The sequence below is a fragment of the Pecten maximus genome, chromosome 13 (genome assembly GCF_902652985.1).
Source record: "Pecten maximus chromosome 13, xPecMax1.1, whole genome shotgun sequence".
Lineage (NCBI taxonomy): Eukaryota > Metazoa > Mollusca > Bivalvia > Pectinida > Pectinidae > Pecten > Pecten maximus.
The window spans coordinates 5,211,463-5,226,891 of record NC_047027.1 but is presented as its reverse complement, the minus strand read 5'-3'; the positions used below and the strand labels follow the sequence as shown (position 1 = coordinate 5,226,891).

At 38.3% G+C, this 15,429-nt stretch overlaps 1 protein-coding gene across 1 annotated transcript in view; it reads left to right on the top strand.

Annotated features, from left to right (window-relative positions):
- The window catches only part of LOC117340375 (foot protein 1 variant 1-like), a 97,517-nt gene extending 84,578 nt beyond the window's left edge, over window positions 1–12,939 (top strand). Inside the window, exon 2 of the mRNA XM_033902136.1 lies at window positions 12,379–12,939. Within this exon, the coding sequence (XP_033758027.1) occupies window positions 12,379–12,939 (561 nt within the window). The remainder of the gene's footprint in view (window positions 1–12,378) is intronic.
- The last annotated feature ends 2,490 nt before the right edge of the window (window positions 12,940–15,429 follow it).

Sequence of the window (15,429 nt, the reverse complement as noted above, 5' to 3'; positions counted from 1 at the left end):
CCTTTGTGTCTGCAATGGATTTTCTTCAGCAAACATCATAACACGTGATTCGATGTGGGCTTTAACGGCTTCAGATTTCCCCGATCAAGGCTTGGTTGTCACTATTAAAGCCTAAAGCAGATTTGAATTCACCATACACGAGATTCTAGGACGTCTACATCTGAGATAGATAAGTGCACTATATCCTTCTTACTACATTGAAGTCCCAAAGAAGGAATTGGCCTTTAAATGCACAAAGAATTCTGGGAAAGGTCGAGTGGTAGTCCCCATGTGTATTAGGCTTCACATAGAGAATATTAGTGAGAAAGGTGGGTCTTTTTCTGAATTATCTAATGTTGATATAAATCTGGACTTAATACTTTGGTACACGTATGTTACGACATGAAAATCACTGATGGCCAAAAATGAGGCAGAGTCAAGAAAGACATCTGGGAAGAAGAACAGAGACTTCTATTACTAGTTAGTGTATAGATCTCTGGGAAGAACAAAGCTGTTGAGTAAGAAGAGAAAAGATAAGATCCAAAATTTAGTCGCATTTTACGATCATGCAATGGGAGCACAAGGTACAATTCTAAAGTCCTGTCAATAGGCCAGGGATCGTGTCCCGTCGGATTTATTTTCCGGATATCTGTGTCCAATGAACCACCTTTACGATGATGCCAGTTTATGCTGAAGGTGATCTACCAATGATGGTACCAGTCTATTCTCAGAGCGAAACCAAGCCGAGAGTAGAACATCTACGATCTATTTGACGCCTTCCCAGAACAGAACCCTCCTTGTTCATTTTCGAGACTCCTTGTAAATCTTCTATTCATGTGATATTCCCATCGCGTCGATCTGGAGTTAGAATTACGGCTTCCTTAACACGTAAATGTTCTCGTATTATATTTCAAATGCTCTTGGAACAAAACGGCATTTGTAACTACGTTTTAATCACAAAACATTGTTTCAAAATTGAAAACTGCGACCCACAGAGAAATTAAAAGAAAGTCAAACTAAACTGGGCATTTCTTGCAAGTATGTCGACGTGTTACGAGTTTGATGTCGGACATATATCAGCAACGCAGTCTCGTCCAAATCGTTTATCGGAAACGAAAGTCATATAATAACATAAAGATACAGACAAAATAGATAAAAACTCCATTTAATCATTACTCGTATGTGCCCTGTCATCAGTAAATATTTCACCTTTTCCTGTTTACATCAGTGGGTCTCAATTGCTATCTTAATTATAAAATATTAAATGGTACTCTGTATAAATTTCACTTAATAGTAATCAGTTACTCCCATCAACACCGGAAGGTCATTAATTATTAAGGACATTAATACAATAGATCGTATCCGCGCGCGCTGTCGTTTAATTGATGTCCCTAATGGCGTCAAATATCAAACACTGTTATCATAACTTATTGTCTTACGTGATCGTGACGACCATTTCTTTGACAATACATCTTATGATTTCATCAATTTGGTAATATTCTTTATGTCGTCAGGGAGTGCGCATGTCCCCCAGTGCCACAAGCATCCGTAAACATGAAGCCTTATTTTTATAACTTGTCCAATATGCACTCACTTCAGATTAAAACTTCTCGATGTTTATGGTATATCTCAAATACTAGTTATCAGTTATCAATATGTAGGTAGGTTTTAAAGTCGAGACTTATCCATTTTGAGTGGGTGCTCACAGCGACATGGGCGTGAGAATTGGTTATAATCTGTGTATTTAGAACTGTCTACAGTGTGTATAGCATATTTACAGACGTATCCTATCAGTTTTATTGAATATAAGATGCATAAACTATCGACTTAACAAGGGGTCAGGTGATTAACTGCGTTCTTCCAAGACTTTGCCTTTATTCATATTAAGTTATTTTCACGCGTCTGACTCCAGAAATGCATGTACTTTCTGCGCAGAAGTGAAAATCCACGTTTCTGATTCCGGAAGTTGTAACCCCGCGTCTGACTCCGGAAGTTATTGCCCCGCGTCTGACACCGGAAGTTATTACCCTAGACTGGATTAGCAGTTTTTCTTCTCTCCGATAGGCTTCGCTTCGAAAATACATCGTATTCATGCGCGCAGCGTAGCGGAGAGAAATGGTACTATCCATTCTAGTTTTGAGTCTTGAGGATGACTCCCGTCCTGGAAGGCCTGTCAATGTCGCAACCCCAGAAATGGCCAATAAAGTTCATGATATTGTTATGACTAACAGACGAGTCACAGAAAGATATATAGCCAGTAGAGTTAGCATTCACAGGAAAGAGTACATTCCATTCTGACCGAGGATCTTGCTATGAGAAAGCTTTCGGCCCGGTGGGAACCAAGACTTCTGACAGTTGATCAGAAGCACATCAGGCGTACATTATCGCGTGCTAATCTGAACCTTTTTGAAGAAGATCCTATCAACTTTCTTCAAATATTTGTCACTATGGATGAAACATGGGTCCATCATTTTACCTCGGAGGCCAAACAACAATCGAAACAATGGAAGCACCCTGGCTTCCCCGCCAAAGAAGGCAAAGACGGTTCCATCAGCTGGGAAGGTTATGACCTCGGTTTTTTGGGATGCAAATGATATTCTGCTGATAGATTATCTCCAAAAGGGACAAACAATCAACACCACATACTATGCTTCACTTTTGAGGCAGTTACGAAAAATATTAAACTTAAGCGCCAAGAAAAGCTCACTAAAGGTGTGTTATTCCATCAGGACAATGCTCCTGTTTACATGTCAGTCAATGCCATGGCTGCCATTCACGATTGTGGCTTTAAATTGATTGAGCATCCGCCTTATTCACTTGATCTCGCTCCGTCATACTTTCATCTATTTTCAAAACTGAAAACAGCTATTTCAGGTACCCACTGTCAGTCCGATGATGACGTCATACATGCACAGTTGATGACTTTCTGAACAGTCAAGAAAAGGAGTTCCATAAAGTGGCCCTGAGGCCCTTAAACACCGCTGGCAAAAGTGTATAGATACTAAAGGAGATTCTAGTGAAAAATAAACCAGTATGTCCGGCAAAATTCAAATCCTTCAATATGAGGCTCACAACATATCAATCATCCCTCGTAAGTAACGGGGAGACTGACTAAGTTAGTCCATATCGGGGTCAACTAGAGCGCTACTTTCGTCAATCGGCGACGATCAGGGAAAATATTTATGGGGTTATTTTTGATAGATCTAGACTGTTGATAAAAATATTCCAGACATATCTGCGGCTATGGTGACCTCCAGACACAAACGATTCGGTCCTAAAATATATCAGGTATGCTTTGTATATAAATCATATTCGAGGTCAAATTGATATCGATTTATTCCCATCACGCGGACGATCCACACAAATGAACAAGGATGTCCCGGCGACATGACGGAGGAGAGATCTCGGGAAGTCTAGCTGTTAATCAAATCACACTGTCAGATTTATTTTCAAATCTAAACTGTCGGTTTATAAAATTGATTAAATGCGATGAATTTGGAAACATTGATATCGTGAATAGGTCCCTCACAGAATTAGTAGCTATAGAAAACTGACTTTTTGTTAGATACTGAGGAAGGATACCAACACATCGTATTCATAGGATGATTGTGACATTTTGTATAATGAATCTCGCGGGTTTATAACTTAGTTATATATTCATAAAATAGAAAAAAAAATCTCGGTTCAAAAGGAAAAAGAGAAAGAAAATGTCGATTGGGCGTCGCTGACGGAACTTCTACGGAAGGGGCAGGTTGGGGGGAGGTGCGGGGGGAGGGGGGGGGGGGGGGGTCGTTATTGCTGCCATCCCAGTAGGTAATTAGCGTTACACATGGTCGCTTTACTAGTAATATTTGGGGTTTGATGGGGTGGAGGGTTGGGGAGTTCGACACGGATATAATTAGTCTGCTTTGGTTGGCTCGCTATCTTTCCTTATACGCAATGATTGGTTACCTGCTGTCTGTGATATACACATTCACCACTCGATAAAATCAGAGAGATCCGAATGTTAATACAGATCTGTTGGACATTGTTTTGTTATTCCACGTACATGTATGAGACAAACTCCGAATGTATTAGCGGCGATCCTAAATCTTATTTTACCGACTTTTGAGCTGAGAGCTAGATCATTACTACACTGAGAGCTAGATCATTACTACACTGAGAGCTAGATCATTACTACACTGAGAGCTAGATCATTACTACACTGAGAGCTAGATCATTACTACACTGGAATATGTTCTGTATACTAGTATTGTTTATGGTGCACATGCGCCACTTCATCCATGGTTTAATATGCGTTTAACGTTTTTGCAGTTATCAATTGTATTATGCGTTTAAGTTGAGTCGTAAAAATTAATATGTTTGCTTTATATACATGTATATACTTTAACTTTGATGTGATATTTGAATGTCAAGGCGAGTATTTTGACATTAAAAACATTCTTTAAAGGATGAGTAAATCTGAAGTGCCATTAAATTATAATATTTCAAATGTAGGACCCGTCATTCGGGCACGACATGTAATTAGCATACGTCACCGTTACGGTAATTACCGGGTTTATGTATTAGTACTGTTAACACTAATTAATGTCCTCATCCGAGTATACCTGACACCAAAGTGCACAGAATTCCACGTGATATATGTGTATCCTACCACGCGACATGTGGGAGTAGTAATCGCGGTCACGTGACAGTGACTTGAGCGATCAGCCATTTCTTATTATCGCGGTACCACCAGAAATGGAACGCCACAGCAACCAGACACTTTACAATATACGAGTGATATAATACTGAATATCAACACCAATAATTCAACTTTAATAAAAACATAAATAACCCCTTCACGTTTGATAAGGGTTTGTCATCAATTCCCCACATCCTCACGACGTTGGAAAACTCGTTACCCCGACACATACTTTCGTTTTTTCCTTATTTCTTCGGGGAAAGATATTATCTCGGATTACATGTAATGTCGTGAATTCCGTTTTTTTATATATATATCCTATGATTTCTTTATTCCGAATTGATTTCGGAATAACGAAATCATACTCCGGGAACAAATTACAAATCTGAGATGAAAAGCCACTGATTGATCTGTGACAGGGACATGGTCTGGATCAAATGAGTTTGTATAACTGATACAGAGGCCAGCAATGTGGTAGTCATATTCCAATCTCACTCTGACGTCAGTAATCAAATATGTGTATTTTTAACCAATAACTTAGGTGTAGCTCGCGCAATAAAGCACGTGACGAGGCGTCAATAAAATATCAATCTAGCCCTGTTAATGAATTCCTCTTATTTATTTCCGAACGGGCAAATAACATACAGGTTGTTGCATAATGGAGAAAATTATGGAAATTCTGTCGCCTTTGTTGTTGAGAATTTCGCCAGAAGGCATAAAAAATTACAAGACATATGGAAAATTGTTGCAGAAAGATCTAAAAATAGATTGTTTGCTGCCGTTTCACTGCTTTGCTTTGAAGTCGAGATCAAACGTAATTTAACCGTAGGCGATGAGTTTCGTTACTTTGCATAAATAAATATTATTTAGTAATTTGCATTTTAATTTTTTGGTTGCTAAGATACCACTGCTAAGACACAGTCGCCAGTGTTAATTTTGTGCGGTATATGAGGGCAGGTACAACATTGAACCAATATATATTTATCATCAGGAATTGTTATTAATGGAAACAAAAATTAGGTAAAACATCGTGAAACATTACAGCACGAGGTTATCCCCGTTGGTCTGTGGATCCTTTGTGTTTTCTGAGCTTCTGAGAGAAAAAAAATATAATTAAAAATCAGGTAATCCAGAAGGAATAGCTATGGTGGCTGATTAAGGCCATCTCGTGTTGTCGTGTTGGCGCTTTGGCGCTTTTGCATGTTGGCGCGTTGGCTTGTTGGCGCTTTGGCATATTGGCGCTTTGGCTTGTTGGCGCTTTGGCTTGTTGGCGCTTTGGCTTGTTGGCGCGTTCACAAACCGCCAAAGCGAGGTTAAAGAGATAAAATATCTCCTTGTAACAAGGCACCAACAGGCCAACATGTCAAAGCGCTAGATCGCCAACAGGTCAAAGTGACATTTCACCACACCAAAAACGCCAACTTGAGTTGGCCGTAATTAGTCGCCATTTAAGTACATTATAGACAACATCCACCGTGTAATCAAAGGTCAAATCCAAGAAATGTGACGTTCTTAAAGTGTGAACATGGGTAGTGACGGCGGAACAATGACGTATAACAATGGGTACCAAACAATACAAACATAACAATGGGTATCAAACAATACAAACATAACAATGGGTACAAAACAGAACAAACATAACAATAGGTACAAACATAACAATGGGTACCAAACAATACAAACATAACAATGGGTACCAAACAGTACAAACATAACAATGTGTACCAAACAATACAAACATAACAATGGGTACCAAACAGTACAAACATAACAATGGGTACCAAACAGTACAAACATAACAATGTGTACCAAACAGTACAAACATAACAATGTGTACCAAACAGTACAAATATAACAATGTGTACCAAACAGTACAAATATAACAATGGGTACCAAACAGTACAAACATAACAATGGATACCAAACAATACAAACATAACAATGGGTACCAAACAGTACAAACATAACAATGGGAACCAAACAGTACAAACATAACCATGGGTACCAAACAATACAAACATAACAATGGGTACCAAACAATACAAACATAACAATGGATACCAAACAGTACAAACATAACAATGGGTATCAAACAGTACAAACATAACAATGGGTACCAAACAATACAAACATAACAATGGGTACCAAACAATACAAACATAACAATGGGTATCAAACAGTACAAACATAACAATGGGTACCAAACAATACAAACATAACAATGGGTACCAAACAATACAAACATAACAATGGGTATCAAACAGTACAAACATAACAATGGGTACCAAACATAACAATGGGTACCAAACATAACAATGGGTACCAAACAATACAAACATAACAATGGGTACCAAACAGTACAAACATAACAATGGGTACCAAACAGTACAAACATAACAATGGGAACCAAACAGTACAAACATAACAATGGGTACCAAACAGTACAAACATAACAATGGGTACCAAACAGTACAAACATAACAATGGGTATCAAACAGTACAAATATAACAATGGGTACCAAACAGTACAAACATAACAATGGGTATCAAACAGTACAAACATATAACAATGGGTATCAAACAGTACAAACATAACAATGGGTATCAAACAGTACAAACATAACAATGGTATCAAAACAGTACAAACATAACAATGGGTATCAAACAGTACAAATAAACAATGGGTACCAAAACAATACAAAACAACAAAGGGTATTCAAACAGTCAAACATACAATGGGGTACAAACAGTACAAACATAACAATGGGTACCAAACAGTACAAACATAACAATGGGTACCAAACAGTACCAAACATAACAATGGGTAACCAAACAATACAAAATAAACAATGGGACCAAACAGTACCAACATAACAATGGGTACCAAACCCTACAAAAAAACAAATGGGTAACCAACAATACAAACATAACAATGGGTACACAACAGTACAAAACATAACAATGGTACCAAAACAATACAAACATAACAATGGGTACAAACAGGACAAACATAAACATGGTTACCAAACAATAACAACATAACAATGGGTACCAACAGTACAAACATAATGTACAAACAATACAACCTAATGGGTACCAAACAGTACAAACATAACAATGGGTATCAAACAATACAAACATAACAATGGGTACCAAACAATACAAACATAACAATGAGTACCAAACAGTACAAACATAACAATGGGTACCAAACAATACAAACATAACAATGGGTACCAAACAATACTAACATAACAATGGGTACCAAACAGTACAAACATAACAATGGGTACCAAACACAACAATGGGTATCAAACAATACAAACATAACAATGGGTACCAAACAGTACAAACATAATAATGGGTACCAAACAATACAAACATAACAATGGGTATCAAACAGTACAAACATAACAATGGGTACCAAACAATACAAACATAACAATGGGTATCAAACAGTACAAATATAACAATGGGTACCAAACAATACAAACATAACAATGGGTACCAAACAGTACAAACATAACAATGGGTATCAAACAGCACAAGCATAAGACATGATTTTATTTCACGAGACTCGTGATGACGACTGTAAAAGCTCGCGGATCTGTGTTGTAAGGTTATTCATCAGCAATCGATATATTCAACGACCAATTCTTAACTCTATCTGTGTATAATATTTTTATAGTTCTTAAACCAAATATTGTTTAAATATATGCATCACCAGTCGTTGTTGTAACGCGGCCTTGAGCGTAAGACATCAACCGAGTGGATTTATTGAAAAGATGGCACAGAATACAAGTGAGAGATCGGTAGTATAATCGGTGTAACAACCCCTAATTACAGATAAAGGAACGCAGTATTACAAGCACGTGCCTTAAATGGATATCATGTGATCAAACACCGCTCCCTTACCAGCGTAACTAGAATAAATATTAACCTATCTAAATTGCAAATTCCAAACCTAACCATGGCCTTGAGTAATGTTGTGCTATTGAGAATTTGTCATAGTATAAGATTTATATGTTTAAAATAATAGCATTATAATCAACATTTATTTATTTCAACCACCATAATCAAGGGCTGAGTCAAAGGCACTAGATCAGATATTGGGGCAGGTCAAGGTCATCGCGCCATCTCCCGCGATAACGTGATTGGGTGACGAGTCCATCGCGTCATGACGGAAATGCTTTCTGGGGCATGCGTAATGAAGAGCCAGGAGGTGTGCGTAAAGCTATATTTAGAAATATTAAATGTCATATCGGTATAGATTGGTATTGTTTTACGGACTATTATTACAGTGAGGACATTAAAGGACGGATGAGATAAATGTATGATGATTTTTATTATTATCAATAGGTGAACATTTGAGGACGTCGATTTATTTGAGTCCGTGCTACATGTGATAGATCCCAAACAAACACTATATCGATAGTTGATTAATTTTGTGAGTTCGACAAAACACGTACATCATTTATAACGACGAATAAGAAAAGTTGTTTTACCCGTAACCAATGATCGTAAGAAGCGACTAATATAGGAGTCCATGAAGAATCAGAATGTGCTCTAAAATGAATTAGAACGTAACATCATCCGATTTCTTCAACCTGGATTTATACGGCGACTGTGATCTAACTGCTCCCTTCCCAGAATACACATGCACGACCTTATACCTAATATCATCTTCATAACCTTACCTATCCGGACTACTTGGCCTAATTGTCCTAACCTTACCCACCTGGAATACCTGGTTTTAGTTGTAGATCTTCATAAGTCCCCTTGTTAATAAGTTTAATTTATATTCTGTCCTTGTTTTATTCAGCAGGACGTCTGAACTTTTCATTAAAGAGAATGCCCTGTGACATTGATTTTAACTGTGAACTTTGATTACCCGTCGGTATTCTACCTATGTTAAGTTTTGAACACTTTTCTGAATTTGGGGCATTACAAGCACGAACCACTTACCTAATGAACTAGAAACGAAACGAAATACACTTATTGTATCTATATTGTTAAATACAATCTGTGAAACTCTGAACGATATGTCCCATCATGCATTGATGATGAAGTCACGAGATCAACAACACGACCGGATACAGTGCCTTAACGAATACACACACCATTTTGTCGCTGACTGAAAACAGATCAGATCCCGTCACGTGACCGTGTCATCAATCATCAATTTGCACCTCTACCGGATACATTTAAAGAAAATTGGGAAATAATTACGGGAAATCCAACGTGTAGATATCACATTTCACAATTACGTATTAGCTGATCACCCATAACGCCAATAAGTTGAAGAGAAAATCAGCCAATCAGTGTTGAGATTTCCATTCATTTCCAAAGTATTGTCACCTTGACAACACGTTATAGTGTGGCAAGTTTTACTGGTATAATAGAGTCAAATCACAATCATTCTCACATGATGTAGGAAACTGGAGTGTTGTTTAATACTTATTACAAATACAATATTGAGTTTTCAAATTCTCGCATAGATATCCCACTCAAAATGTCAAGCAAGCAATCTTCAGTTCTTTTGTAATAGGCATGATATAATTATTATACTGGTTTGTTTTTTAGCAATTAGGCATTACACTTAATGTTTCTAGAATCAAAAGTTATGGCAGTTTGAGAGGCTGAGCCTAAAATAGCAGGTACCGGGATCTTTGTTATCGATCAAATCCATTACTGTCAAAATGTGAGAGTTTTGATAACAAGGCTGACATTACGTAGCCGGAGGCAATCATAGCCCTGTTCAGTAGACATTGACTTTCACATCAAAACACCCACGATTGAGGCCAAATAAAGCATATATGTGTGTTTTACAATTACAATAACGAAACACTAAATGTGTACATTGATTACAATGGGTATAACTAAAGCAGAACGTCAATATAACAATGGAGTATGAATATAACAGGACGTCAATATCCCAATGAGGGTATCTCTATATTATTGTAAAATATTGTAGTATGGTACCAACTCTGGGTTTGTGAGACGCTTATTGCAAAATAATGTAGTATGGTACCAACTCTGGGTTTGTTGAACGCTTATTGCAGAATAATGTGGTATGGTATCAACTCTGGGTTTGTTGAACGCTTATTGCAGAATAATGTGGTATGGTATCAAATCTGGGTTTGTGGGACGCTTATTGTAAAATAATGTGGTATAATACCAACTCTGGGTTTGTGAGACGCTTATTGTAAAATAATGTGGTATGGTATCAACTCTGGGTTTGTTGAACGCTTATTGCAAAATAATGTGGTATGGTGTCATTGTGGTAAGGTGCAGTATCATCGCTGTGTTTGTGGGACGCTTTCTGAAAATTAATGGCGTATTGTGCCAACTCTGGGTTTGAGGGACGCTTATTGTAAAATAATGGGATGCGGTGCCAACTCTGGGTTTGTGAAACGCTTACTGTTAAATAATTATGTACAATGTTATCGAACTGTGAATTCTGGAATTGTGGGAGAGTTTTTGGTAGAACGGTGTGAGTTTTAGGCGTGGATGGCGCAGCTCGGTCCTGTGTCTGTGTCCGCCGATAGCTAGCTCAACAACATACCAGTCACACCATAGGCCTCGGCCTTGAGCTCTCCTAATTCCGTTAAATCTGCCTTTAATATCCATAATTGCATGCAAATTTTGTAAATATATTTATGCAAATGATTTTATTACGCCATGAACCAGTAAGATAGCGTTTGTTTAAGGTTATCAAAGCGGTATAACAATTCCAGTGCAGTATCTGTGGAAGAAATCGCTCGGAAAATCTCATTAAAATGAATCAATTTGTTTGGGATTTACGAGGAACATAGAATTACATGGTATTGATTTTTAAATTCACATTCAATGACTTAATGGCATTTTTGTGCAATAGGGAAGAAAAAAAACTTAATGTAAACAAATTTTAAAAATGTGAAATTAAGTAGAAAAGACGGCTACAAAAACACAGCGGCTCTCATTCTTTTCGACGTCACCTGGCAATCATCGAAAAAAAATCAAGCGTTTCTCGGTCTCAGATCAATTACAGTAAATTGTGCCCGCGCACAAACATTCATGAGACCCAGACAGCTTGAAAGCGCAAATTGTTAGCCAATAAAGAATTGCCAGAGAACTTCATTCCACTATACTTGGTGACAGCGCTATTTCAGCACAATTCGTACGATTTAAGTGTTAAATAACCGCCTACCGTTAGATACGGTCAACAGCGTCAGGAAGCACACGTGTACGTTTATAAAAGGACATTTTCTGGCAGCCAGATTGTCCGACGTGGAGTTCAGGAAGAACCCCGATGCTTTGATGGATGAGTCTTGCACAAGGTATTGCAAGTACATAGACGATCGTCACTAAAAATTTTGAAATGTCAAACTTGTCCGAGGTTTATTTATTTAAATAGATGCTTTGATTGGTCACTATTGGTGGGAATCCGGAAACTCCGGAAACCTTTCTGGATCCGTCACTGTTGTACGCATTAAATTACGAAACTAAAGACAAGCTTGGAGCTGTACCTAATCTGTGGGTTTCCAAGGGCTCGCACAAATAGATATTTTACCATATCTATGTTATTACTGGTGACTCCATTCCCTCAATCGCTCATTTGAAGTTCAAATGATCTCAAATTTATATGAAATGATTTTTTTTCAGTTTTCTTTACCTAGGAAATGACGTTATTGTGAAAGTATAATGGCAAATAAGCGACCACGGGTACTCGATAGACAGTAAGGAAACCCGGGCCGGAGACTTACAGTGGACAAGGGAACCCTCACCTGGGAAACAGTGGACGGGGAACCCCCACCTGGGAAACAGTGGACGGGGGAACCCCCACCTGGGGAACAGTGGACGGGGGAACCCCCACCTGGGAAACAGTGGACGGGGAACCCCCACCTGGGAAACAGTGGACGGGGGAACCCCCACCTGGGGAACAGTGGACGGGGGAACCCCCACCTGGGGAACAGTGGACGGGGGAACCCTCACCTGGGAAACAGTGGACGGGGGAACCCCCACCTGGGAAACAGTGGACGGGGAACCCCCACCTGGGAAACAGTGGACGGGGGAACCCCCACCTGGGGAACAGTGGACGGGGGAACCCCCACCTGGGAAACAGTGGACGGGGAACCCCCACCTGGGAAACAGTGGACGGGGAAACCCCCACCTGGGAAACAGTGGACGGGGAACCCCCACCTGGGGAACAGTGGAGAACCCCCACCTGGGGAACAGTGGACGGGGGAACCCCCACCTGGGGAACAGTGGACGGGGAACCCCCACCTGGAGGATAGAATGACATTGCAACTGAAAAGCTACATCGAAAGTAAAATAAAAAACATCATATGTTGTCTTCATTTTCACATAAAATATTTTCTGTTGTTTAAAAATTTTCTGGTAAAACGCAAAAAGTTAAACTATCGAATATAATTATATCCTTTATAACGTTTTAACTCAGGAACTCAAATAACACGAAAGTCGCTTGGTTATCCCAAAGTTTTTTTCTGGGAGAATTTTGACATCGTGTCGCAGTGATTTTTAACATTTTATTGCACAAATATAAAGCAAGCATATAAATTCTACACTTTCAGCCGGTATTGTTCGCGGACCGAAAATAATAGAATATCAAATTACATAGTTTGTCTGACGTTCTGACAGCTAAAATGATTTTGTTGTAAAATATAAAATTACAGAGTGAGTCTATCTCGTTATAGTACGATTCCTTTAGACGTTTTAATTTTTCTCTGGTGATTTTCAAAATTTTTATCATGCTATACAATATACCTAATTAAATCTGAATTCACCAGAATTCACCACAATATGGCGTGGACTATTCTCAAATGTAATTTATAGCGGTTACATATTTCTGAAATTATTCCTATCAATGACAATTAAATTTCATACATAACCACTTCATATTACATTACCTCCGAGACGGTAGTATAGGATGGCTTTTATTGGAATCCATGACAACGTGAATGCATCATGGGTATACTTAATTAATGTACTCGCGATAAGTTTGAGATGATGTCAGGTTTGACAGAATGATGTAGGACTCTTATCACAAAAGATCAATTATTTTATTGTTTCCTTGGTGAATAGTGAACAATAGTAACATATCAGAACTCACACTTACATTGTTTTGTCTGGAGAGCCTTCCATTATATGGTCCACTCTCTTTAAACAGTAACAAGATAGGTTGTACCGTTTGTAGCAACGGGGAGCCTTCCATTATATGGTCCATTCTCTTTGAACACTAATAAGATATATATATATATATATATATATATATATATAGGTTGTACAGTTTGTAGTAAAGGAGAGCCTTCCATTATATGGTCCATTCTCTTAGAACACTAATAAGATATATATACAGGTTGTACAGTTTGTAGTAACGGGGAGCCTTCCATTATATGGCCCATTCTCTTTGAACACTAATAAGATATATATACAGGTTGTACAGTTTGTAGTAACGGGGAGCCTTCCATTATATGGCCCATTCTCTTTTAACACTAATAAGATATATATATATAGGTTGTACAGTTTGTAGTAACGGGGAGCCTTCCATTATATGGCCCATTCTCTTTAAACACTAATAAGATATATATATAGGTTGTACAGTTTGTAGTAACGGGGAGCCTTCCATTATATGGCCCATTCTCTTTGAACACTAATAAGATATATATATATAGGTTGTACAGTTTGTAGTAACGGGGAGACTTCCATTATATGGTCCTCTCTCTTTAAACTTGGTTTGGTTTGGTTTATTTTGTTTAACGTCCTATTAACAACTAAGGTCATTTAAGGACGGCCTCTCGTGCGTGCGATGTGTGTTTTGGGAGGCTGCGGTATGTTCGTGTTAAGTCTCCTTGTGATAGGCCGGAACTTTTGCCGATTTATAGTGCTACCTCACTGAAGCATACTACCGAAGACACCAAGCAGGACACCCCTACCGGTCACATTATACTGACAACCGGCGAACCAGTCGTCCCACTCCAAATTTACTGAGCGCTAAGCAGGAGAAGCAACTGCCATTTTTAAAGACTCTGGTATGTCTCGGTTAGGGGACAGAACCCAAATCTTTCCTCACAGCGGCGAACGCTCAACTAAAGGCCAAAAGTGAGGCATTGTCAAAGGAGACATTAGGAAGAATAATGTGACCAAGTGGAGTGTCCTACTGGATGTCTTCAGCAGTATGTTTCAGTGAGGTAGCACTATAAAGTCGGCTTTAGTTCCGCGTTCCAAGGAGACAAACACGGACATTCGGCAACATTCCAAAACACGCATGTGTCTCACACACAGGAAAGATCATTCTTAAATGATAACAGATTTAAAAATACTAGATCAGTCTTCTAGTCATTAGTGAATATCATAGCTCTAATATGATTTAAAACTTCAGAAATCGGTGCCGTGACCAGGATCAATGATAAGAAACTATTGGTAAATCAAAAAAAATACTCTACCTTCCTTTTGAACAGGAGATTAAGTATATTTTCAAATATTCAAAAGATATGCACTTCTGGAAAAAAATGTATCCAAATTTGATTTGTTATAAAATGAGAAAAAAATATCAATTGTTATATTCGAGATACTGCACTGCCATATCCTGAGAACGTGCACCTGTTAACAGTTGTCGCAGAAATGACGTCACAACTAGAAGTTCTTGGTTAATGAGAAAATATCTGTTTTGTTTCTGCTGCGCAGGGGTCGCATATACAAAATAAACAATATATTTTATCGTGATAACAAATTGAGTTTTCTATGATTTATCACGATTACATGCA